This window comes from Falco rusticolus, chromosome 1 (assembly GCF_015220075.1).
Source record: "Falco rusticolus isolate bFalRus1 chromosome 1, bFalRus1.pri, whole genome shotgun sequence".
NCBI lineage: Eukaryota > Metazoa > Chordata > Aves > Falconiformes > Falconidae > Falco > Falco rusticolus.
Genome location: NC_051187.1, coordinates 23,728,444 through 23,753,437, shown reverse-complemented (window position 1 = coordinate 23,753,437; position 24,994 = coordinate 23,728,444). Strand labels below are relative to the sequence as shown.

The following is a 24,994-nucleotide window of genomic DNA, read 5'->3' as shown; positions in this document are numbered from 1 at the left end:
ATCTCCCAGGTATACCTGGCAACAAGGGAGAGAGATCTGAATACTAATGACAGCTGGAGGAGGGGGTCCTTAATAGTATTTTGGCTAATTGCCAAATTGCCTGTTCTTGATAAGTTTGCCTAGGCATATTTTTCACGTGTGGAAAATTAGGTCGGGTGTTGGTAGGGCTTTATATTTTCCTAATGCTTCCTACAGTCTTCTGTGTGAAGGTTCACATAGCCATGAGGTCTGCGTTTCCAGCTCAAAGAGGCCTTCAGGCTTTCTTTGAAAGACTTGGAAAACCAGAGCCTTTGAACAGGCCCAGGAAAGAAATAGCAATTTTGGAGAGCACCAGATGTAAACTTACAAAATGAAGAAGTATTTTTGTGTTTTGTGGGTTTGGGGGGGATTTTTTTTGCTTGTTTGCTTGATTCTTCTTTTCTCAGTAAATCCAGATGACTAACCCAGGGCTTCTTTTCTCCTTCCCTGCAGGCAGAACAAAGTCTCTGATGATTTGCTTGCTTCAAAACGTCCCCACTGATTTTACCTTTGGGTCTGTTCTACCATCTCTCATTGTTCATGTAAGCATTTTCTGTGGTAATTAGACTGGTAATAGCATAATCCCTGGTGGCCTTCCTGGAGTGTCTGGCCTTTCTGGGTTGAGAAAGCTCTGCTTGGGGGCAGCATATTTTTTTCTCTTAAGTGGGAAGAGTTGATGTGAATGTTGTCCTGATTATGATGGAAAATCTTTTAGACGAGGAAAGTTTCGCAGCATTTCCTAGAAGTGATTCAGGCTACATTTGTCCTATTTCCTCTGGAAGCTCACAGTAACCTTGACGGTGTATGTTTTTTCCCTGGCTGCTTCCTTCTGGACTCGCTGGTCTGCATTGTCCCAGAGGAACACAGATATCTCTGTGATTTGTAGATGCAGGTGCAGGCACTTCTTGTGGCTGGGTGCAGATACATTCAGAGCTTTGAAGAGCAAGACCTTGAACTGGCAGTGGAAGTAGATTAAAAATCCTCTTTGGCTTCCTAAAATGCAATGCCTAGTCATCTGAACTTCTGTGTGAGGCAACAACGAAAAACAACTCCTTGTTTTTTAAAGGCTTTTAAAAAATGAAGTAGAGATTTGATATTCTACCTTTGTTGCCTTTCCTCTGAACGATTTCAACTAATTTCAAGTTTTGCCTTTTGGGATATAACAAAATGAAGACAGCCTTTCAGAAGTATGGCCACAGGCAGAGGAAGAACAGACATGTCTAGGGGAGAAATACAGCCATCCAGTGGGAACTAACAGAATAGAAAGGATTTGGAAATCCTAGTTTCATATGCTTATTTCCAGAGCTAGATTCAATGGATTTCTGCCACAAGAACACAGGCCCTAAAAGCTTAATTTACAACTGCAGAAGCTCTTCCTTCTGTATAGGGAAGAGGAATGGCCTGGAGTGGGCTTGGCTAAGCAAGCTCTGATGTTGTGCGCTTGGACACATGCTGTGCCTCAGTTTCCCCATGTGTAGAACAGAAGGGTTGCTATTGATGGTCTTTTATAATAAAGCCTGTGTAAGATCTATGAATGAAAGGTGCCATAGTGGTCCGGGTGGTATTGTTGCCATGTTCATGGCAGAATCAGTGTGATCTGAAGTGAGAGGGAGCCCTGCACAGAACCTAAAGTCAGGTTTATGGCCCAAGTCCTGTTTTAAGAATACCCCAAGCCTGAATTTAATTCCCGATTTTGTCTGTGCGGTGTCAGTGAGGCTTGTGCAGAGGAGCCGGTGCTACAAACAGCGTGGCTGGGGCCAGTATCTTGGGGCTAGCCCCATGGCAGTCCCGGTGGCGGAGCAGCCCCCATTTCTGGGGTGCTGGTTAGAAGGTCTGTCCATTCCTACCTCCCTTTCAGCCTCCTTGTGTTGAGGAGCCGGGTGAGGGCTGGGATGAACAGGCCATTCATCCTCCCACTGTTACCAGCTGCCAGATGGACAAGGCTGTTTTTATGTTCTTAACAACTGTGATTTTACCTCTGTAACACTTCCATGCGAAGTGAGGGGTTTTTCCTCTTTATTTTTGCTGCACAGGGCAATAGAGGAGGACTCCCAGTCTGCCACGTAAAAGGATAAACAGGGTAAGGCTTGAGCATTTCCTTATTGTTAATGAGAACTTTTGAAGTTCTCCTTTCTGCTGGTTTTTGGTTGTCAAAAATTTTCCAGCTGCCCAACGTGCCTCCCTTCCCCGAGTCGAACGATAATGAAAATTCAACAAAACAAAGGTCGGGCGCTCACAAGGATTTATTACAAATTTCCTTTTTTTTTTTTCCTTTTTTTTTTCTTAATGACCGGTCAGAACCGTAGCCGAGGGGAGAGGCGGTGCGGGGGTGCCCGGGCCCCCGCCCCCGGGCCGGGCCGGGCAGGGCGGGCGCCCCGGTGCCGTCCGGCGGCGGCGCGGACTCCAAGGCCCGGCATGCGGCGGGGCGGCGCGCAGGCGCGCTGGGCCGGGCTTGAGTGGCAAGTTGTTTGTTCCAGCGAGCACCAGCTGCTCGGCACTCCGGGCTCCGCTGCCTCCCTGCCCGGCTCCGCTCCGCGCCCCGCCGGCCTCCCCCGCCGGGCCAACTTTTGCACCCTCTGCTCCTTCATCCCGCCCCTCCCCGCCCCCGGAGCCGGGAAGGGGGAGAAGGAGCCAGGGAGAGGGGGGGGAAAAAAAAAAAAAAAAGGCACCGACAATAACAGCCCCCCTCCCCCTCCCCATTCAAAAACACAAAATAAACCCCAGGGATAGATGAACTACAAATGAGAAAGAGGAAAAGATGGAACTGCACATCCTAGAGCACAGGCTCAGAGTGGCCAGCATAGCCAAGGAGAGCATCCAGTTGTTTACCTATGGATTAATCAAACTTGCTTTCCTGTCCTCCAAGACGAGGTAGGTGCTGGGGCAGGGGCAGCGCGGGGGCTGGGGGCGCCCTCCTTGCAGGGGGACAGGGTGCTGGGGGGCACCCTCCTTACGAGGGGGCAGGGTGTTGGGGGCCTAACCTCCCTGCTACGAGGGGGCTGGGAGGGCACTCTCCTTCGTGCAGCAGGGCAGGGTGCTGGAGTAGGGGGCACCCTCCGTCCCGGGGTGGGGGGTACCTTCCTTGCAAGGGGGCAGGGCAGCCTTCTCCTTGAAAGGGGGTGGGTTAATGGGGGGCGGGGGGCGCCCTCCTTCTTGAAGAAAACCAGGGTCCTGGGATGGAGGACACTCCTCCTTGCAAGGGAGCAGAGTCGTGGGGTGAGAGGCGCTCTTCTTGCAAGGGGGCAGGGTGTTGGGCTGGGGGCACCCTCCTTGCAAGGGAGCCCTTCCTGCCAGGGGGCAGGGTGCTGGAGTCGGGGGGACGTCCCCCTTGTAAAGGGGAAAGGTGCTGGGGTGCGTGAGGGCACCCTTCTTGCAAGAAGTCAGGGTGCTGGGGAGAGGGGGGCACTCTCCTCGCCAGAGGACAGGGGGTTTGGGGGTGAGGGGCGATATCTGGGTCTTCCCTGCGCTCCACCCCCCCATCCCAAGACTGGGAGATGGTGGTGGGGGTCAGCGCTGGAGTTTGGGGTCCCCCCGTGAGGTTTTCGGGCAGACCCCGTGAGGCTCCTGCCGCCTGCCCGGGCGCTGCGCTCTGCAAGGAGCGGATGAATGAAAACAGGTGGGGGCCGCGGGGGGCGGCCGGGGCCGGCTGGGGGCGACCACCGGACAACAAAGGCAACAACAGCAACCAGAGGAGGAGGAGGAGTGGTGGTGGTTTCTTTTTTTTTTTCCCTCTCCCCAACCTTCCCCCCCCCCTTCCCCCGGGTTGTTGTTCGTTGCAGCACTTACTGAAAGAATCATCTTTCAGTGTTTGTTTTAAAAGGTGCTTTTTCAGTGCTGCCAGATTAGGAGGACGGTGGGCAATGCATGCTTTGCATTTGGTTCTCTTTAAAAATTGTGGTATTGAGTAATATGCATTGTGATAGCTTTCGGGGAGAAAAAAAACAACAACCGTAGTGGAAGGCACTGTGAGAAATTATTATTTTTTTTTTTTAGGGCAAGGAAAAAAATACTCTGGCCGGTTTATTGAATGTGTATAAGCTGCCTAGGCCTTTCTCAGCAAAATGACTGGAATTGCAATTGCATGTTCTTGTGTCTTCACTTAGCTTGTTGACTTTGCTCTATTCAGAAAGAGGAATGGGAATGTAAATAACACAAGTCAAACTCTTCTTGTTTTTCCAGACTGATAATTAGTATTTCAGTTTTCTCCCCAGATTCATCTTGGATAGCATTCTTGTATGAAGGTGGGAAATTTTCTTTGGCAGTAGGAAAATAATAAATAGATAATAAATTTGCTTTTTATTTCTTAAGTTGTTTTATTCCAAGCTGTAATTCAATCCTCTCTCTGCGATAATGCTTACGGATGAATGGACCTATTTGTGGTGTAATTTGATTACAGTCCCTTATCTTGCAGTTAAACTTCATGCATTGAAATTTCACTCTGATTTGGGGCTCATCCCATTTGGCTCACCACTAACGTTGTTTGCAGTGTAAAGTATATCAGCACCTTGTTTACTGCTGTCCCTGAATACTCAACAGGGCATTAAAGACTCTTCAATCTTAAATTTCTATTTTTAATGTGTTGTTGCATTATAATTGAAAGTGGTTGCTGATTTTTTTTGAGGCGTTGTTGCTCCCCCTCCCATGCTTAAAATGTCACTGTTAACGTCAACAGTGAAATCTTTAAATCTGTCACTCCTAATGCATAGGCTGGGTTTTGGTGAGTTTTTTCTTTTTTATTTTTTTATTTTTTTAAGTTCAGGTGTGAACCTGTTGTCTCTTTGTTTCATATTTTCAACATTAGAGAGTTGTGAAAGGGTAAGGGCAGTAAGAGAAGCCCTTTGGGGTGTCATACCTTGTCCTGCATTTGGGTGCAGCACTTGTCAGTTTGGTATGGCTGCTGGTTACTGTGGTGTCTGGCCCCTTCCATGCACAGTGAGTATCAGTAATCTTTCCCTAGCTTTCATGGAATCTCACAGGTCAGGAACAAAAAACCTGTTTGTGAAAAGGCTTGTTGGCATGGGAAAGTTCTATTTGTTTCCATTTTGTTTGTTTTGTTGTTTTTGCAGATAGTAGAGATGCAGGGGAGAGAAAAGGAAGCTTGTTTGTGTCATTCTTAAGACAACTGACAGTACTGAAACATAGCTTTCTCCTGTGTGCTTTTTTACATGCCCTGAGGCAAACAAGGTCCCTGCCCCACAGACCTCCTGCTCTGATGAACACCATGTGTTTGAAGAAGGTGAGGGTCTCTGGGAGATGTGACTCCATCAATTTATGATCCCACTGTTTCTTTTTCCTCCTCTTTTAAGAAGTGAATGTGCCCAGGAGACAACTTTTTTTATGGTTGCAAGACAAATCTCCCCTCCCAACCATCCCATCTGAAAAGGACCACTTTAGGGTTGAAAGGGGAAGGTGGCCTACATCCCTGCTCATCTTTTCTGATGAGAAAACAAACATGCCAGTTACTTATACCACCTACATTTTTCCCAGTAAGACTTTAAACAGAGGTTTTTACCTGTGCTGCAAGGCTGCCAGTAACAAATGATTTGTTGGACAGATGTGATTCAAAGAGGTGGCAATGACATCATCAGTATCCTTATGTTAGTCATGCAAGAAACTACAATTTTTACATAGGTTCCTCTGAGAAGTGATCTGGAGGGAGTATTGGAATCTCTTTCATGTTCTCATACACCAGGGAAAAGGGCTGGAACAATTTTTTAAATCCTCTATGTCTTCCTCTTGGGAAGAAAAAGTAACAAATCTCCTTCTTTATTTGGCCTTTTGCCACTTTTAGTCTGCCCTTGTTCCTGACATGAGTCTTTTAATTTAGCTTCTGTTACGATAGCAGTATTTTTTTGAACAAAGAACAGCAATTTTGGAACTATTCCGATGGCCACAAGCAAGAAAGCAGTTAACGAGGTGAAGAGGTGAGACCAGTAGTGAATAAAACGGTGGGCTGAACTAAGCTGAAAGAAAAACACTATTAATCATAACTCTAAGTTAGGCATGAGGTATTTTATGCGAAGTTACATTATAGACAGGTAGTCCAGAAATAAATAACAGTGAAACTCCTAAGCAGTTACACTGAGCAATGTGCTTTTGATACTCTGCTTGTGTAGGTAAGTGCAGACCTATTGATTTCAACTGAGCTCTGTCAGGCACCTTAGTGGAGGATCAGATTGTGCAGTTTTTACTTGCACGCTGAAGATTTGCGTGTGTCTGATCTTTTTCCTCTTGCTGCATTCATCATCCTAGTGTTTCACTGATTGTGATGTGTCCATATTTAAGAGTTCCCTGGTGCCAAGGATCTTCACCTATTCAGAAGGCGTGCCACGTGTTTATGTATGTAAATACAACAACTGTGCCTTGTTTTAGCATGGCATCCTTTTTCTTTTGTACATGCCTCTGTAAATGTTAGTTCTCTGGGGCAGAGAACCGTGCTTACCTGTAAGCGTACACCTTCAGCTCCCTGTGTGCTGCAAAAAGAACAGCTTTTCTCCCAGCAGAATTAAGTTTCTCTGCTTCCTTGGTTAGTTAAACCATCTCATACTGTTGGATGATGTGCCACAAGTAACCTGCTTTGAGGACTTGATAGACATACTAATGTGCTGTTACATTCCTGTCTTGATTTCTTTTCCCTAATTGCAAAATATTTTTAACTGTGTCTCCTTTTACTGCATAGGAATTAAATCTGAATGGAGGGGGAGGAAGGACAGTCTTGGATAGCGCTTGCACTGAGCCACCAGTGCATGCAATAGGGAGAGGGAAGCTGAGCTCGACCTTGTCTTTTGAGCGTATATAAAAATATATGGAGAGTTTAAGTCTTGGAGAACAAAGTAGGGTCAAGGTTCTTCCAAGCACTGTATCTGTATAATGTAATTAGCCTGATTTCTGGGTAATGCTTTGGTAGACCCGTGAACATCTGGAGTCAATGAGTTAACAAGCAGACTTTCCTCTCTGTTCTGGTACCTAATAGAAAGATTTGGTGGTAAATGGTGAAGTAAAGTAATTGAGAGAGAGAGAGGTATTATTTAAATTCTAAGGCTATTAAATTATAACAAGGATGAAGTTGAGAGGTTAGTTTGTTTACAGGGCTGGGTGGTTAAAGTAATTGTAGGTCACATCTAGCATCGCAAATTTTAAAATGTCTAACAGAGTTTTCTGGAGCTGTTCATTTTGAGATGGTTGTTATTTCAGCATGCTGAAGAGGAGGACCAAGTTCTGCACGTGTAAAGGATGAGACCTTGGTCACAGAAGTATTTAGGGCAGCCATTCCAAAAGCATCTGTCAGTCTGGTTTCTTTTCTAAGATGCTCAGGTCTTCTTCTGGAGGTGCAGTTTGTGTATATTGGCGACTTGAAGCAGAATTACAGGCACTTTGCAAGCTTGCAGGTTTTGCACTAAATACTGAAGGCTGGCTGTGCAAGTGAGATGCTTCCCAGAGAAGCTGGGTAAGGTGGAAGAGCCAGGCTGGGCTCTGTCCCATGTTTGATGCTGCTTGCATGCAGCTTCTACCATGGGATGCTCAGAGGCAGCAGGTATTAGAGTGTAAAGGTGCTTAAATATATTCATTCTTCTAAAAATGTAGCAAGAAGTGAACAATGATAAACTGTATAGAAAAAGACCTGGATTTTCTTTGGTCTTTGAACAAAAAATGAAGCTAGGTTTGTTATCTTTACCAAGTTTGTTGTGATATATTTGATAATATCTTCATTTTGCATAGTAATAATTGACACTTCTGGTTATGAGCAGTGTGTTGTTGCTATTAATGTGTTTCTTATTCCCTGATCGCTTGTTTTCTGTCTAGGTGTCCTGAAAGTGGAGATACTGTAATAAAAGGTCTATTTTGGATTTCAGAGCATAATGGGACAAGCAAGTGCTTAAAATGTATCTATGCACCATTGGAGGACATTCAAGAGATCAGTGGTCTGTTTCCTTTGGTATGAATGCGGACAAACAAATGCCATTTATGCCTTTATATGAAATACAGATTGGTCTGCAACATTGGGTGATCATCTGGCAAACACAAGTTGCTCTTGTTGTTAAATCCCTTTTTTTTTTTTTTTTTTTTTTCCTTGGCTGCTTCTGCCATCCTGTATGTCCGAAGAAGACCGCTGAATGAAAGGTTTTGCAAGTTACAAGACAATATTTACTCATATAAAACAGGTTGCTCATGTTTTCTTAAAGTGTGGCAAAAATTCCCAAATGCCTTGGTATTTCTTTTTTCTTATTTTTTTCTGGGGGTGTATGTGTGTGTGATATCTGAGGTTTGGGGACTTCATTTTTAGTCTGATATGGTGTCCATCTGTTACAGAAGGACTGAGTGCTGATGTCCAGGCACCACAGGAGGCTGGAGGGAGGGGAAGCCTCATGGCTAAAGCCTCCTGCCTGCCCTTCCCCAAAGCACTTTGCCTTCTTGTTTGCATTGCCACGTGCGTGTATGGTGCTGAACTTGCTGGTGGATATTCAGGATGAGTAAGAGCTAGTGAGAATCAGATAAATGAGAAGGGGAGAGAATAGAAGTTACTGGTTTGAGCTAAAGAAGGACATAAGCTATTTAATTGTAAATGCCATCAATTTGTGTTCAGGCCTGCTGGGTGTTTCAGCTGCTACTGGGCTGTGAGAACATTCTGCGGTGTTTTAATACATTAAACCTTGGAAAGAGCAGGTTTCCTTCCTGATGGTCTCTTACTGTTTATCTACAAATGTTATTATTCCCTTTCTTTTCTGCTTCTGGCACACGGGCTGACCAAGGGGGGCACTGCTGCCTGGCAGTCCTGTCCTGCAGTCCTCAACCTGCCATGTGGTCCCATCCGGCTAAGGCTGGTGCCAAGTCAGAAGCTGACAGGAGTGCTTAGAAACTAAATGAGATTGAGAAGGTGAAACAGAAGTACTGGGTCAAACCCACAGTGTAGTACTGGGGAGCACTGTGTGCTGGAGAAATGCTGGTTTAGATGTTGGATGTTTTAACAGGGCTGTCGATTTTTTTTTTCTTAATTAAAGATATTTTTTTCTTCTTTCTGTCTGAACTTGGAAATTTGGCTTTTAAATAAATACCTGGCTGTAGTGTGTAGTGGACTGGTGGTTCTTCCTTATTTTGAATGCTGTTTCCATCCACTGGCAGAGCTGCTGCATAATTGTAATGCATTAAGGTATATGTATTAAGGTATATATATATGTATATAATGTATTAAGGTATAACACCAGTGATGTAAAGGAAACAACACTGGTGCCCGCTGATGCTGAGCTGAGAAATAAGAGGAAAAAAAATTTTTTTTTTGCCATGTAATTCATTAAATATCCCTTCAGATGAATATTCGTTTATTACTTTCAGATGAAAGTCAATATTTAAATGAAAAATGTGGCTTTTATTAGTTCCTAGATGGCTCCTCCTGCAAGCTGGGTGCTCTTACGCTTCAGCAGTAGAGCAAATGTATTGCAGGTCTGTTAAGGAAAAGTATGACTTGTGCATTCGTCATCAAGAAATAACAGCTGAGTTGTTCATAAACACAATAGTTTGAATCCACAGGCTACTTTTTCCACTGAGTTATAACTTAAATTAGGCTCCATTTGATGGCTGGAACTATTTGACAATACCTTGTTTGTGCTCTATAAATATGTAAATCTTTCCACTTAATTATTCTCCTTTTTTTAAATCTGTTGAGCACATTACCTCATTTATTTAATACACAACTCCTTAATCGTCCTGCATGTTTCAATGTTTTAATGTATTTGGACAAGGGCTACAGTTTCTTTTTTCAGAGGAAACAGTGCAGATTTGTTCTTTTGTTTACTGCCAACTCCAGAGTAAACTCGAGCTCTGATCTGCTGATAGCTGAAGGCTGGTAAAGGAAGAATTATACAACAGGAATGTGAGGAAATAACTCCATTCATTGCAGTTCAGAATCAACAGAGCAAAGCCTGTAAGTTGCAGTTATAATTTCAAAGTTAAAAGATCTCTCCTCCCCCCAAGCTCAGCTTGGTTTTGTGTAGATAACTATAAGATGTATTTGTTAAGAGAGAAAAGAACAGACAAAAATATTTTATTATGGCACCAAAGGAGTAGAGATTGATTAAGCCTGTTTTGTGACTGTACAACCCCGTGTTGGTTTCAGACGTACTGCACAAAGTTTTACTGTGCTGACCATGGAAACAGAGAATCTGATCTCTCTTTTTGTGGTCTGATGTATAATAAACATTTTGTACTGGTTGATAAAGTTTTATTTTCACATCCAAAGAAAAGCAGTGAATGCCTAAACTTCCTCACCAACCAGAACTGACTTTTTTACTTTGGTCTGTTAAATGTGCTTTACTAGAGATTAAAATAAAAAGCCTACTTCTGAACTACTACCTGCTTTAGAAGGCTCACAGCAGTAATGCTGAGATATCAGTTGCTATTTAGCACAAAGCTGGCAAATGGAAAAGAGAAGTGGTGAATTTGCTTGGTGGCAGCAAACCATTTGTTAATCTTTTGGGGACTTCTGAGGTACGCTTTTCTGGGGATGTCTCAGCAGGCAAAGTGATATTTTTTTTTCAGACCTTTGCAGTCCAATTAAGTTTTGTCAACGTGATGGAATAGATGTTTTTAAGAGAACTTGTGCTACTTATTGGGCAGTAATTGTAGGAAGATGTAGGCTGTTATTGGTGGTAGGCTGTCCTTGACCTAAATTCTTTCAATACAAATTGTTTATAAGTAGGAACCCAACCTTCTTGTAAGTGTGGATGCATTTTGATCAAGATATAACTGTAAAGGAAAAGTTCATTTTCTTTGCCTGCAAAATTTTAGGGTCCTTGTTACAGAGGATACTGAAGATGTCATAAAGTGTTGCAAGCTACACTGCTTAAGTTTACAGTAAAATGCAACCTTTAAGTTTTAGGTAAAGTGTTCAAATAGGTGAATTAAATTGATACTGGGTGAATTTCTAAAGCTGGGAGGGGACAACTTACAAGTTTTGACGTGGATAGAACAGTTAAAACATAGGTGTGACTCCCCCTGTGTGTCTCTGTTCAGGTTTTTTAGAAATGTTATGTGTCAGAGAATCTGGGTAATGATATGTACTGTTTTTAGTAATTCTTGCATATTTATCCTAATTCTGTGGTGGAAAGATCAGTATTCAACCCTTTATTATGCCACACATGTATCCTGTTCTACAGGGTGAGTTGGTTGAAGTTGACAAGTCAGGGACCTTGATTGAAATGGCCCATGTTAATCTTGTTTAACATTTGTAGTTTTTATTTCTTTTCCTAAAGAAAGAGTGACTCTTCGCTTTTGATAACCTCTAAGGCACTCACTTGCAAATAAATGTAGTCGTGTCAGAAAGAAAAAAAGGTTGTTCTTAATAATGAGAAGGATATACTTTGTATGCATCTAAGCAACTGTATACATTTACATAGATTTACTTAGTCTTTATGCTTTTTTGAAAATGATGGATGACTTATTACATGATTAATCTTTCAGTTGTGATCTTTGTCAAGCTGCTTTTGGGTGGAAATTGGAGTTAGATTGTAACATGGAAAACAAACATTTTCATTTGCTTTTTTAAAACTAATAAGTAATATTAAATGTGCTGAGTATTTAGGAACTAAATAATCTCACCTATCTTGTGTTTATAACTAACCAGTGTAATGTGACCTGTACTAAACAAATGAAACTGATGGTGATTTGAGACTATGCTTGTCAAGGCATTGGAGCTAGTAGATCTCCCATACCTACTTCTTGTTTGCAGTCTGGAAAGAAAAAAACCAAGCCCACAAAAAAAAACCCCAACACCCCCCACCCCACCCCCCACCCCAAAACACAAACCCCAGGTTTACTTGCTTTTTCAGTTCCTAATTTGTTTCTCAACCTGGGATGAACTAGTGATCACTCTGAACGAAACTGAGTTATTTGAAATGAGGAAAATATTCTCCCTTCTTGCAGAAGATGCTGTTGCTGTCAAAATCTGCTTTATCGCATAAATGGACTGGTTCCAGTTGCTTTGTCACCTATTTCTCCTCAATTAACTTGTTTAATTTGCTTTGTAGTTTCAGCAGCAAACTTACTTCTTTTGCTAACTGGTTTTTAAAATACGTTGTTTCCACCTAAGATGCCATCACTCCAAAAATGATTTCAGGTATCTTTAAATCAGGTTAGCTAATGTTAAGATAAAATAGTGCTTTTAATTGTTTTCACATTCAGACTACTTGGTTGCAAAAGGGAAATGTTGAATTAACCCGTCTCTCACCTCTGCTGGGGTAAGTTTAGGACAGTTTATGACATACTGAGATGATGTGTTTTAAGTTGCATGTTATTACCCATTTGGCATTTTCATAAGCTGAGCAGAGTTTTAATGTGCGTGGCTTGTTTGCATCTGCTGAGCTAGCAAGGTGTGAAACCATAGACTTGTGGCTCATTCTCTCCTGAGCTTACTGCAGGTTTTAGACTAGTTAGTGAATGGTTTTCTGCACTGAGTGGTGGGACTGTTCCTTACAGTATTTCCTTTTTACGCACTAAGGGGACACAAATTGAGATAGAGTTTTATTTTTGTTAAGAGGTCTTTTTTCAGGCAAGTCTTGGCAGTGCAGACAGTCTATAGCAATTTCTGTGCAAATGAAATTAATATATTATTCTGGAAAATAAAATGGATTTGAGTTACCTGCTTTGCAGGCAAGGTAATGGTAGTTACAAGTGTACAAAACAACTGGATTCCTGAAGAACAGAGCATCATTTTTGACACGGATTTATTTTTTTTTTTTTTAAATGATTGCTTGCTTTTCAGTATTTCTGGCATACAGGTGTAGTAATATTTTGATGGGTGCCAGGAATCACTTCGCTAGACCAGTAGAATTCTGGCTGAGCACGGAGGAGGATAGCAAGAATTAAGCTTGACCAAAGCAGGCTTTATGGTTTTCTGGAGGGAAGCAATGAGGGGGAGAGGAAGACGAACAGAAGATGACAAAGGATAGGATTGGTCCCGTGAATGATCGTGGATGTCTCATAGCTAGACAGGAGCCTCATGTGGGACTTCGACAGTCAGTGCTGTAGCAGAGCCTTAACCATTTTGTGTTGTTTTCACTCTAAGCCTGGTACCATGCTGTCATCACAAAATTAGAAAGTAGCAAATCCTCACAGAACAGCCGAGGTTGAGAAGGATCTCTGAAGATAATCTAGCCCAACCCCCTGACTCAAGGCAGAGTCAACAAGAGCAGCCTGCTCAGGATTTTGTCCAGTTGGATCTTGTACTTAAAGCTGTGCATGGTGCATTGCTCTCTTCTGTGGTAACATGTGGTTGACCTTGTAATGCTTTGCTCCATTTAGTGTTCCTTTCCACATAGCATTATAATTTATGATTTAATGTCTCATTTAAACAGGACAAAGTGGTTTTTGAACGTAAGAGTGGGCTTGTACAACCTCTCAGTTTTGGGGAGATCTGTTGGTATGGAGGAGAAACTGTCTGCTGCAGTAATTTGTTGGTCCTTTATGTTTGTTTGTAAGCATTTCATGAGAAACTGCTTCTTGGCTGTAAATTGAAAAACTGGAAACTAGAAACCAAAACATTCCATAGCTGGGTAAGAGTAAAGCTTGCCTTTTGTACTAGTGCAGACAGCTGAATTACAATTTATAACTGTTAGGTGGATGTATAAGACTAATGAAGCTACTTCTACCCAAGCCCTCTACGCAGGATTTTTACTTATGTCCTTGACATAAGTAAGGGAGTCCCAATGTTACTTGGTTTGACTTTAATGTACAATATTGTGTAGTGGAAATGCCCTGCAGGACAAGTTGTGCTTTGGTTATTGTACGGTTTCTGAAATCCTACTGTAATAGTGGTCACGCGTTGAAACCACCCTGTATGAAAGAGTTTCCTCTGTAGTCCTTGTATTAGTATGAAGTTACTCCAAGGCCCTGTATTTCTGAGAGGTTCTCGTAATTCCTGTATGTACAGTCATTTTGTTGGCTTTATGCCTTGTCACATTACCCATCACAGTGCTGTAAGCCAGGGGCTGCTGAGGCTTCACCCGAGGACAGGCACTCTGTGTTGTATGTGTGGAAAGCCTTGTGTCTGAGGAAGGATAAAAGTCTCCAAGGGAAGGGTTTGTGTCAAATCACCAAGCTATCCCCTGGTAGCTCGTACACTGTGACAGGCCAGAAATACTTTTCGTTTGCACAGGAGTGTGAAATCAGCCTGGAATGACTAATATAAAAGGACTTTGTGTATCCTGTACCCATTTGAATGGCTTTGTTCATTCAGTTGGTGGTTGAATTGTAATCTTAGGCAATGATTTAAATATGAAGTAGTCCCAAAACAATATGGTTATCTATTAGCTTTTAATGATTCTGTGAAGCAGTGTGTTTTGAATTGATAGTTCATTGTAAAGGTGATAATGACCTAATTATTGGTGAAAAAAACTCAGAAATAAAGTCAGAAATTATAAACAGTGTGTGCAGATATGTGTAAATACTTCATGTAGAATTTGTGTCCTTTTGAGATGTACATGAGCATATGCTTGAAATTAATTTTTTTTCTATGTTTATAGTATATCACTGATACTTTAAACTGATACAACCTTGGCTGTTAATCCATGTTTGATAGCTTTCCATGGCATGTTAACTGCTGTTTATCTCCTTTTGAGTTTCCTACTGACTGGAACATAGCCGTGCATTTTTCTTATGGATTTGTAGATGGCCACAGTACTTAAAACTGTGTACTGGCTCGATCTTTAGGTGCAGTCTCTGTTGGCTGGAAAACTGAGGGTGTAGCTGGAGGATCATAGCAAAGCAGTTGATGAAATTCATGGCCCTGAGTCAACAGTTCCCACCTCCAGTGTTGTGGAAGTTGCTGTTAACTTGGTGAGTGTGATCCAAGTTGAGGAGGAGAAAACATCCAAATACAAACAAGCAAAGCAAAGCAAACCAAAAAAATCCTAAACCCCACCCACCCACTAAAACCCCCACACCTTTGAAACCAAATTGTTTTGGTTATGTTTATGACACAGGCTCACAGGCAGTTGCTCTAGAGCAGCTATGGGATGGTTAATTTCAGAGTTGGAATGGAAATGATTGACGACTTAACCTTTCTTTACTGCCCAGGAGAATGGTCAGATGATTAGATCTTGTTGTAAGGATAGAAATAATTTATTTGTAGAGCTATGAGCTATGTGACTAGCAAGTGTTAACATTTTTTCAAAACTATATGGCAGGCTTATCCTATATGATTACTGGTATCGTATTTTTAATATTATATTTGCTCATTTTGTGTTTTTAATTCCAGTGGCAAGGGTTTTCCCCTTTTACTTGGGTTTGAAAAAGCTTAGTGACAGGAATAGAACCGTTCATGGATTCCAAATAGAGTGGTACTTTTTCCTTGGCTTGTTTAAACATATTACTGATTATATATTCCTTGCAGGATCAGCACAGAGAAAAGGACAATGAAAGAATTTCATGGTGCTCCTTCAGTGAGTCTTACATAAAACAAAGTTTAAAATGAATTAGGACCTACCTTTTAAGCACTTGTCAAATGTTCTCAGTGTCAGGTTTTCTTCCCACTTAATGTTCACTTTATATCAATCTAATGTGAGGTACATGATAATATTTTCAGAATCACCTAAGTTCCACTTAAAAAAAAAAACGACTTGAGCACTTGGCACCCAAGGCTCATTGGAAGCCAATGGGGCTTACACTCTGAAATGTCTGTTGCTGTTGGAGGGGAGGACACTTAGGGGTTTTAAAAATTCTGCTTCTTGGACAGACTGGCTGACAACATTCAGGACAAGAGCATGGTAAAAATGCATGAAAGGGAGGGGAGGCTTAGTGTGACTGTTCGCGCTGGCAAGAGTGAAGATATGTTTTTGAGAACTAGTTTAGGGAATTTAAATGGAGGTCTCTGTTCTTCTCTCTTCACATAACCAGGTGGGTTGGGGACCCAGTTTGCTGTCTTTCTCCAGTGGTACGGCACGGGGTCCCTGCGTGCCCCACTGCGCAGCAGTAATCCTGCAGTCACCAGCCCCTGTGCTCTGGGATCACCCATTACAGCCTGTACTGGCTGCACCTTGGAGAGGCAGGGAGATGCTGCTGAATTCCTTTGCAGAGGAAGAAACTGAGGCACGTAGGAGGGTGAGTGGCTTATCCATCTCCCAAAGCAGGTCTTCAGTAGGACCTGACTTGTATTTTTCAGGTCCTGCATCATCTCCACCACTACAAGTGCTTTTTTTGGTAGCACAAATGAAGGCCATGTTTTGAGTCCATGTTTGTATTAGCCACTTGAAATCCTTGTCATCCAGCTACTACCTTCTTTTTCTTTTGCCTTTTCTGTTCATAGTTTTTGTAGGGTCATTAGTGGAGGTGTGCTCTGTCGTCTTTGCTTATACTTTGTGGGAGAAATGTGAGCTGAAAGATGTCCATTTGAGCTTCCAGTAATAACAGCAGTCTTCCTGAGAGTCATAAAGAAAACAACGAGCAATGTACTAGTATGTATGTGTGGCTTTTTAATATGCATAAATGCACATATGTATGTATGTAATATATATATATGGGTATATAGGTGTCATTCCAAAGTTGGAGCACTCTTGAAATGGAAATTGCCAGAGTTAGGAACGAGAGGTAGCTCATGCCGACAAACCAAACCACATGTTTTTAGGGGCTTCAGTAGCTGTGCTTCAGGACAGAGAATGTCTCTCTTCCCCTTATCCTTCAGACGACAGCTGCCACAAAGAAGGCTGAATATGAAGAATACATTTTCACACGGCTGTATCCTGGGCGTTGGGAAGGCTCTGGAGCTCAGAACAATAGCAGAATACGGAGCTGCCAGCAGGCAGTCTGAGTGGACAAGTATAATCATGCACCACTCAGCTTTCAAGGAAATTGCAGTTAGTGCACTGACTTGCTCATAATAGTGATGCATTGTTTAGCTTAATAACTTATCAGCTCTCCAGGAATCAGCTAGTGATCACTGTCATCATACACTGCTAATCATTCTGTTCTCAAATTGTCCCAAGATGAACTAAGGACCTGTCACATCACATATTAAACTGGCAAACTGAGTGCACTATAATTTTTTTTAAGCTAGAAGGAACAATATTGCCCACCTTTTTTGTTCTCTTGTTTTGTCATTATCTTTATCATACGTAATTGTGCATGTAGGTTTTTTTAAATGTCAGCTTGAAAGGACATTGTCAAATTGTGTTGCGATTTTTTTTTTTTTTTTTTACATTTGTAGAATTTTTGTTAAATTGCTATTCTTTGTGATAACTACTAGGAACTGAGTCTGAAACCTGCTTTTTGAGGAACATTTGTTTTTCATAAAGCATTTGGGGCAGAGGGGCGATTTTTTTTCCTGTGTGTTGCTTGTCTGTAGTACCTAGGCTCTTGTCAATCACTAGTAAATGTATCTTGACAATGGTCCTCTGTAGTAGTGAACAGTGATTATCTTTCTTACACAAATGTGGAACTTGGGCATGGGAAAACTGAGTGATTTACCCACAGGTATGCGGGGAGCTGTGGAAGAACAAGGAGGAGAAGCAAGCTGGTTTGAGTCCTGATCCCAGTAGGCCATATATCCTTGCTGAATGCATGCTGGCTTCTTGTCAGAGGGTTATTTGTGAGCTCTGAGCTGCTAGCACTGGAGCCTTGGAGCATTTCTTCTGAAGGAAAAGTAGCCACTGATACACAAATGGATTCTACCAGATAATATATCTGGATCCGTTCTCTAAGAGGTGACGTTTTAAACTCTTCTGACTCTGCCTGTTACTGCTGCCACTGCTTACTTTTTCCTTACTAGCTGGAGAATCCAGGGACCAGGCATTGAGATCTTATTTTGCACTTCTTAGGTGCCTGATTTTGTGGCTGTGGTTGGAAAGCTAAAACTTCCTCCCTTGATACGTTACTGCTGTGTGGATTGGTATCTATAGCTTTAAACTAGGTAGCTTGGGTAAATCTGGTGCTGTAACCAGTCAAACACAGAACTTGGCACGGGCTAAGTGACCAAGTGTTTACTCTGGGTTTAGATGGACTTTTTTTGTAGTCCACGCTGGTCTGTGCTGCTACATACATGAGACCTTTCTTCATGCTCTTACAGCAACAATGGTCAGATGCCAAATAAAACCCGTTCTTGTGGAGTACTGCAAAACAGCTTTGTTTGCTAACATTCAGAAGAAACATCCTAGATCAGTGCAGACTACCAAAGCTATAGGGACACCTTTTCGTGGTCGGTGGTGCACAGATGTGCAAGTCACAGTAGGGGAGATCTGGAGATCTCCAACCTGTTCCGTACTCAGGACTGAAACGATGCGTCTGTTAAGAGGGGAGGGGGAAACAGATGGATGTGCCCAACTGAAACAAGCCTCCTTGCTGTTCTGAATAGTGCAGGCAGCTGCGGGGTAGGATCTACTGAGCTCAGGAATTGTGCAAACGATGGGTCGGGCTGTTTTTATTAGACCAGAATGAGTACACCAGGATTTAAATGAAACCCTGAGCATTTCAGTGTTTTGTCAGTTTGAGGTGTTTGCTTTGGTTTCACCTTTCCTGTGTGTCTGTCTTCAGAAAGACAATTGTATCTCTCAATTGGTGACGACTAGAATTAAAATAGGAAGGAGCCTTCTGCTGCAAGATTTATTGCCTGGCACATCTACGTTGTCTGATGAAGTGTCATCTTTCATTATGTTCTGAGAAGATGCTGCCTGACTGTGGTATCTCTGAACTGCATGAGAAAACATTTGGCCGCACCTATTCTTGTCAATTATGGCAGTATTCTTCTAACTCAAATTATAAAGGTCTTTGTGTTTAATATTGGGAAAATTTAGGTGCAGCGTCTGCTAATACACAGAAAAGATCAGGCTGTTGCAAAATGGTGGTCTATACGGAGACTTAGCTTTGCATATGCTTCAAATATATCACCTGTTTCTGGCAGCAAGAAATGTCCCCAACGTAGAGTTTCATAATAAGTACATACCTGAAGCTTACAGGTGTGGCTTTCTCTTTTCCATAGGAATGTTTCCCACTTCTCCAGGAGTTTGCCATCTTTCTTCGAAAATAATTGTTCAGGTAGTTTCCTGCTGCAAATAAGCCCTGTTTTATTGGCTCCAGTTGCTGTAAGGGCCAACAAATGGCATCCAGCCCAAACTTCAAGGTTGTACTAGTTCACTATATTTTGCATTGTACTAAGCTGAAAAGTGTTGCCAGATGAAAAAAAAAAAAAAAGGATCGAATAGACTTGAATCGGAAAACCTAAAACCGGGTATGAAATAATGCCAGTGTGTACTTTAATACAGAATAACTACTGTGTAATGATTTACCTTACTGTTTGTATTGAAGTGTAGCTGACTTGGTAGTTATGCTTGACCAGAGCTTTTCCTTGCAAGAAGTATTTATTTCTTTAGCATGTCTACAGGTACAAGAGTGGAAACTTCAATATTTGAGCCAATGATTTTGTTACAAATCTGCTTGGGATGCCCTGACAACCCAGTTCTATGCCTGGCAAAGTCAACAAGTTTCTCTCCATTGATGTCAGTGAGTTAGAGCCCAGGATGAAAAATTCATTTGAGGAGGGAATGTTTCTGCAAAATTCTGTTCAAGCAAATTGGACATCAGTATGCTTGAGGTTTCTGGGAAAATAACCCTTTTTGCTGGATGTAGCATGCATTAGGATCCTTGGATTAATTCATGTTATATTAAAGCCAGCTCTTGATTTATCTCTCGGTGAATTGTGTAAACAGTGAAGTTCCTATACTAAGGGGACAAAATATCCCATCTGGATTTAGATGAGCAGACTGAAAGCAGCATGGCATTTTACTGTTGATTTCCCAGCTTGGGAAACTCAGCAGGCAACAGGATCGCTGACAGTTCTTTCCCCAGCATCCCATTCCAGACTCATTTGTATGATTTTTTGCTACTTAAAGTTTTATTTTGCCAAAGCTCTCCCATCCCTTTGTTGGCCTGGGTAACTGATGTGTACAGTGCTCCCATCCTGTTGCTCAGCAGCTCTACCGTGGTTTGAAGCCATTGTGTGTTGTGGTGAGTGTGAAGACGCTGATACTCTGTGTGATGGTTGCCTAAGCCTTGCTCTTCTACCTCTCCCCCTTTTATTGCTGCCTTTGTGGCTGTAAGATTCTGTTCAATACTAGTTTGTTGAAGAAAAATATCCATGGTGGCTCTGTGACATCATTTCAAAGAATGGCTATTCACGAGGCTCTTGATGGAGAGGTTTAAGAGGAAATGATTTTGCTCCTTGGACATGAAAATGCTGGTTAAGAATGTAACTGGCACAGGACTGCCTTTGCCTGGGAGTCTGGCCAGATAGAAATTTTCTGTTTCCGTTTAAGACGTGGGTCTGTACCCTCAGTAGTCTTTTTTCATAGATGTTTTGTTTACAGCTGTCGGTACTGCTCAGGAGCAAGATGTGATGCCTTGCACTGAGAATAGCCCATGATGCCTCAGAACATCTGCTAGGTAATGGTGGGCTGCCATGCTGGGAGCAGGAGAATGCAGGGAAAAAAGAGTGTCAGACTTAATCAAAGGTCTAAGAAAACTTGCATATAAATTTTGGGGTTTTTTGTATTGAGCTTTCTTTTTGAAATTGAGGGGAACATCGTCTCTACACATCTGTTGTGTAAGCTTAGCCAAAGATACCTGCTAGATGCAGGTCATAGTACTGCTGGCCTCATTACACCACCCGTGTTTAGAGCAGGAAAGACTGAAGTTCGTTAAGGGCTCAAATAATTGCATTAAAAACATCCAATCATTTTATCTTTGCCAAATCTTTGGCTTTCTAATTTTGGACTCTCATTTTGTCCTTTTTCCAGGTACCTTATATGGTTGTGTTATAGCTGGCAGCGATACAGGCTCATTTCAGGGCAATACTTTTATTTGAGGAAGAAGTTAACAGGAGCATGGCTCAGCGTTGAATGGTTTTTGGTAGACAATGAGCAAGCTAAGCCTGTGTAACAGGAGAAGTCTTTATTCAATCGAAGGCAGTGGCATATTGACATTAATGTAATTGGAAGGGATGGACTTTTCCCTATTGGTTGATAGATTCGAATGTTTCTTTTTCTGGCACACTTACCTTTAGTTCTTTATGGTTCTCCAAGTAGGAGATGCTGCCCAGTGCTCACACAGCTCTAGGATTAAGGCTTATGCACCAACTGAAACTTCACAGCAGTTGTAGCTTTCCTTATTGCAGCCTCAGATGAAACTGAAGCTTATTTTACAGAAATCCAGTCAACTACGCTTCAGCTTTTCTTTGGACAGGTCAGCAGTGACTGGCTTGGAAACCTTGGTATACTGTTGAATTTCTGTTGTGGAGAAAACTTACCTGCCATTTAATCGAAAAGATTCTCCCACACCCCATTTATTCATCTGAGTGCAAAATTCTTACTTTGACATTTTGTGAGCTGGTTCCCATCCCTGCAGAGAGTGGCCTGGGACTGTAGCTTCCCAGGAAATCTATCAAAACTGCTTCATCCTGGTCTGCATACCTTCACTGTGTGTAACATTACTATTAAACTAGTAGTAGACTTCAGTACAGGCTTACACACTGACAGATTCGTGGCAACAAGCTCTGTAAAGCCATTTTTAGTATTTTTACCCATGCATTTGTATGGCCACATGGAGCCTTCTCCTGATATGTTTGCATCTGTGGAGCAGCCTTCCCATTCTGCAGATGACAGGCTGGGAGCATGTTTCTTGATGCCATGTAGAAAATTAGTGTCATATACTCACATGTCACCAAACTAGTGAATGTTGTGGCTGCATCCAGAATTGGGAAGTATGACTCCAGGAGACTGGCTTTAGCTGAATTATCTGGTGTTCTGGTTAGCAGATTCATTGCTGGCTTTCTCAAAACCTCATCATGTCCCCTGGTCGTTTTCTTCCATAGTTAACTTGGTTTTATTGATCTGGATTGTTGGTCCTTAAATAATTACATCCTTCATGATCAGTTTGTCCTGCTTAGAAAAGTTGCACAGACTCCTCTTCTTTGTGGGCTCCTATCAGGATTTATTCTTTTGGATTTTGCTTGTGTCTTAACATGAGTCCAGAGTGCTTGGGGATTCAGGGATTGTGTTGACTCATTTCCAGAAAAAGACTTTGGTCCCTTTGCTGACAGTTTGTCTTCAGTTTGCCACCTTTTGAAATCGTCTGCAAGTTCTGCACTGACAATCCGTCAGTCTGTTGTACGAGACGAGGAATGAGTGACATTACTTGTTTCAACATATCGTAACTTGCTCCCTCAAGCCCTGTAAAGTCTTGTTATGTCAGGATGTGTGGGAGAGGGTTGTATATATTTTCATTGTTGGGGGATCTCCTTTTGAGTCCTTTATCTTTTATATCTCAGGCTTTGGAAGTATTTGGTTCTTACCAAGATGCTTTGTTCCAAAGAAATGCCCCTTGTGCTTAGCTGGCTAAAGCCTTTGCTGCTGAAGCAATTGAATTTGATGCAGCTAAGCAAGCTCCTTGGGGCAGAGACTGTATGTGCAAGAAGCCTGAATGTAGGCTGGAAGCTGTGGCAATACTGATGGTAGAAGAGTGGGGCTGGATGAAAGCCATGCAGAAGATCTAGACGGAAGTTAGGGGCTTGATACAGGAATTTTTCAGCCTATGTTTTGCAGAAGATTAAACTATATAATTACAAAGCCTTTCATCTTCTCTCTCTCTCTTTCTCTATCCTTTCCCTCCCTCTCTCTCACACAGAAAATAATCTCTTCCCTTTATCTTTTTCATTCTTCCTTCTCTTTAGTCTGCAGAAAGCAAATTCCTGCACAATTCCCAGCATAAAGATGGAGACTGATAACACTGGCATGTAATGCTGAAGCTACAGCTGTTCCATAGTTTCCAGCACAGGGCTCTTGTGGTGTAGCTGATGGAAGATTCCTGAGTGAAGCCTTGCAAGGGCAGTGTGTCCTCTTGCTACATCGAAGTCCAGTTGAGTGCCTGAGTGCCCAGTATGGGAGAAGGCAGCGGTTATAGTGGCCAAGCAGGCAGCACTTGTGTAGCAAGTACAGAAGTAGGAACCAGGTTTCCCAGCTTCTATTCATAGCTCAGTAACCAAGTCATTGCAAAGCCTTTTGCAAATCATTCAGGCCTAATCCTGCACATATAATGGCCCCCAATAAAGTCCTTTTTGTTTTTTTCATTGGGGATGTAGGATCAGCTTCTTAACTGTGGTTCTTCTCTCACCCGGTAGGACCGGGGGAATGAAAATCAACATCTTTAGGCATAAAGTGTGATAATTTGTTGATGTTTATGGAGCAGCGATCTAGGCATCGCTGTATGATGTGTGTGACCTAGCATCTGTAAAGGGGGATTGATTGATTGATTGCTGTTATCAGCTGGATCTTTGGAGCATGGGATTTTTGGCCTGTCTCATCAGAATACAGTTTTACATGATCATAGAGGATAATGCTAAATGCCGGTGCACTGGGCTTGCCACATGTCCAGATGGCAAGGTCAGTGTAGCGTGGACCTTGCTCAATTGCTTTGTATGCCAGGGTAAGCACTGCAGCTTCTTTCTCTCTTTATGCTACTGGCTCAGCTAGAAATTCAGGAGTTCTATGGCTGTCAATAAATTCAAAGAGTTGGAAATTAATACCTACAGTGAACTCTCCTTTTATTGGCCTTAAATTAATTTCCCACCCTTTCTCATAGGTGAGTGGGAATGCTAATTTTTGTGTGATACTTTTGCTTTAAGATAATGTAAGCTGTTTTAAAATGGAGTTGAAAACATTCAGGGCTAGGAGTTAATTTCTGGAGTATCTCGTAAGATAAAAGAGCACAAGAAGAAAAGGATATTATAATGTGCAAATCCCTTACCTTTATATTTGGCTGTGCTGCTTTTTGTAGCACGTGCAGTTCTGGTATCTGCCGAGTGCAGCATCTTGCTCTGCTGGTTTGTGTGAGGCTTTATTTTCCCTGTGCAAGGACAGAGGTGGATTAATCTACAGAGCTGCTGGCAAAAAAAAAACTGTTAGCAGGTTTTTCAGTGAGATCAGCTTGAAAAAAAACACGACTGTATTTTTGTGTCAAGTGAGTTTTTGGTAAGTGTTAGAGAAAGTATGGTCTCTGTAAACTTAGTTCTGAAAACACAGAGCCTGGTAGTGGATTTTTTTTGTTTGCTCTTAGGAAACGTTTGTTACTGTAGTGGCAATTTGTGCTGTCGCCTGTGAAGGGGCAAGCCTGGCCCAGTGCTTGCTTACAGGGCTTTAAAGTGGGCAGGCCTTGCTGAATAAATTATTTAGGTAATTAAGAGGTAGATGAGCAGAATTATTACCTCCTGGGCCCCTCAGGCTGGGACAGCATCTTCCCTTCCTCTCTCCCCACTGGATGAAAGTATTGTCCTGGCTTCTACAGCAAGCCATTTCTGGGAGCCTGGGGGGCAACGGTGCACTGGTAGCCCCTAGCCAAAAGTTTGAAGATCACTTTTAGTTTGCTGGGAGCTACGTGCCAGTACTTTTAGATACACATATAAATCTGTTGGTGACTCTCCAGCTTTACAGTTTATCTAATTGCTACTGCATATGAGGCAACGGGCTGGAGCTGCCACCGGTGCTGGTGACTCCTGGTCCTCATAGTGCATCCCTGGGTGGAGCGCCTGCTAGTGCCTGTGTCCACCCCAGCACTGGGGAAGCAGTCCCTATCCACAGAGAGCCTTTGAGACTGATACACTAGGGCGGTCAGCACCCCCCACCCCAACAGGAATAATAATGTGTGTCATACTGCTCCTGGCAGTCACCTTGCGGCTGTGCTTCGGAGCCCCTGTGTGTGCAGCAGGCTCCTGCTCTTTAATGAGGTTCCCCTCATACTGTTCCAATGCTTGTCCAAATGCATTTTCTCATCCTCAAAGTACAGGAGTCTCTAGCTTTGCTGTCTGCTCTCTTTCCCTCTATCAGTCGCTAGATCCCTCCTGCCTTGAAGGGGAAGGCTCTCTGAAGGAGCCTCTCTGCTGCTGTTTTGCCTGAGGGCATCAGTAGCCCCTGTGGGTGAAGCATGAGACTTTTTGGGGTAAATTGGCTGC

General features: G+C 42.5%; 1 protein-coding gene across 1 annotated transcript in view; it reads left to right on the top strand.

Moving 5' to 3' along the window:
- Positions 1 to 2,480: 2,480 nt before the first annotated feature.
- Positions 2,481 to 24,994, top strand: part of CASTOR2 (cytosolic arginine sensor for mTORC1 subunit 2) — a 124,171-nt gene continuing 101,657 nt past the window's right edge. The window contains exon 1 of the mRNA XM_037375120.1: positions 2,481 to 2,889. Within this exon, the coding sequence (XP_037231017.1) occupies positions 2,777 to 2,889 (113 nt within the window). The 5' untranslated portion in view covers positions 2,481 to 2,776. The remainder of the gene's footprint in view (positions 2,890 to 24,994) is intronic.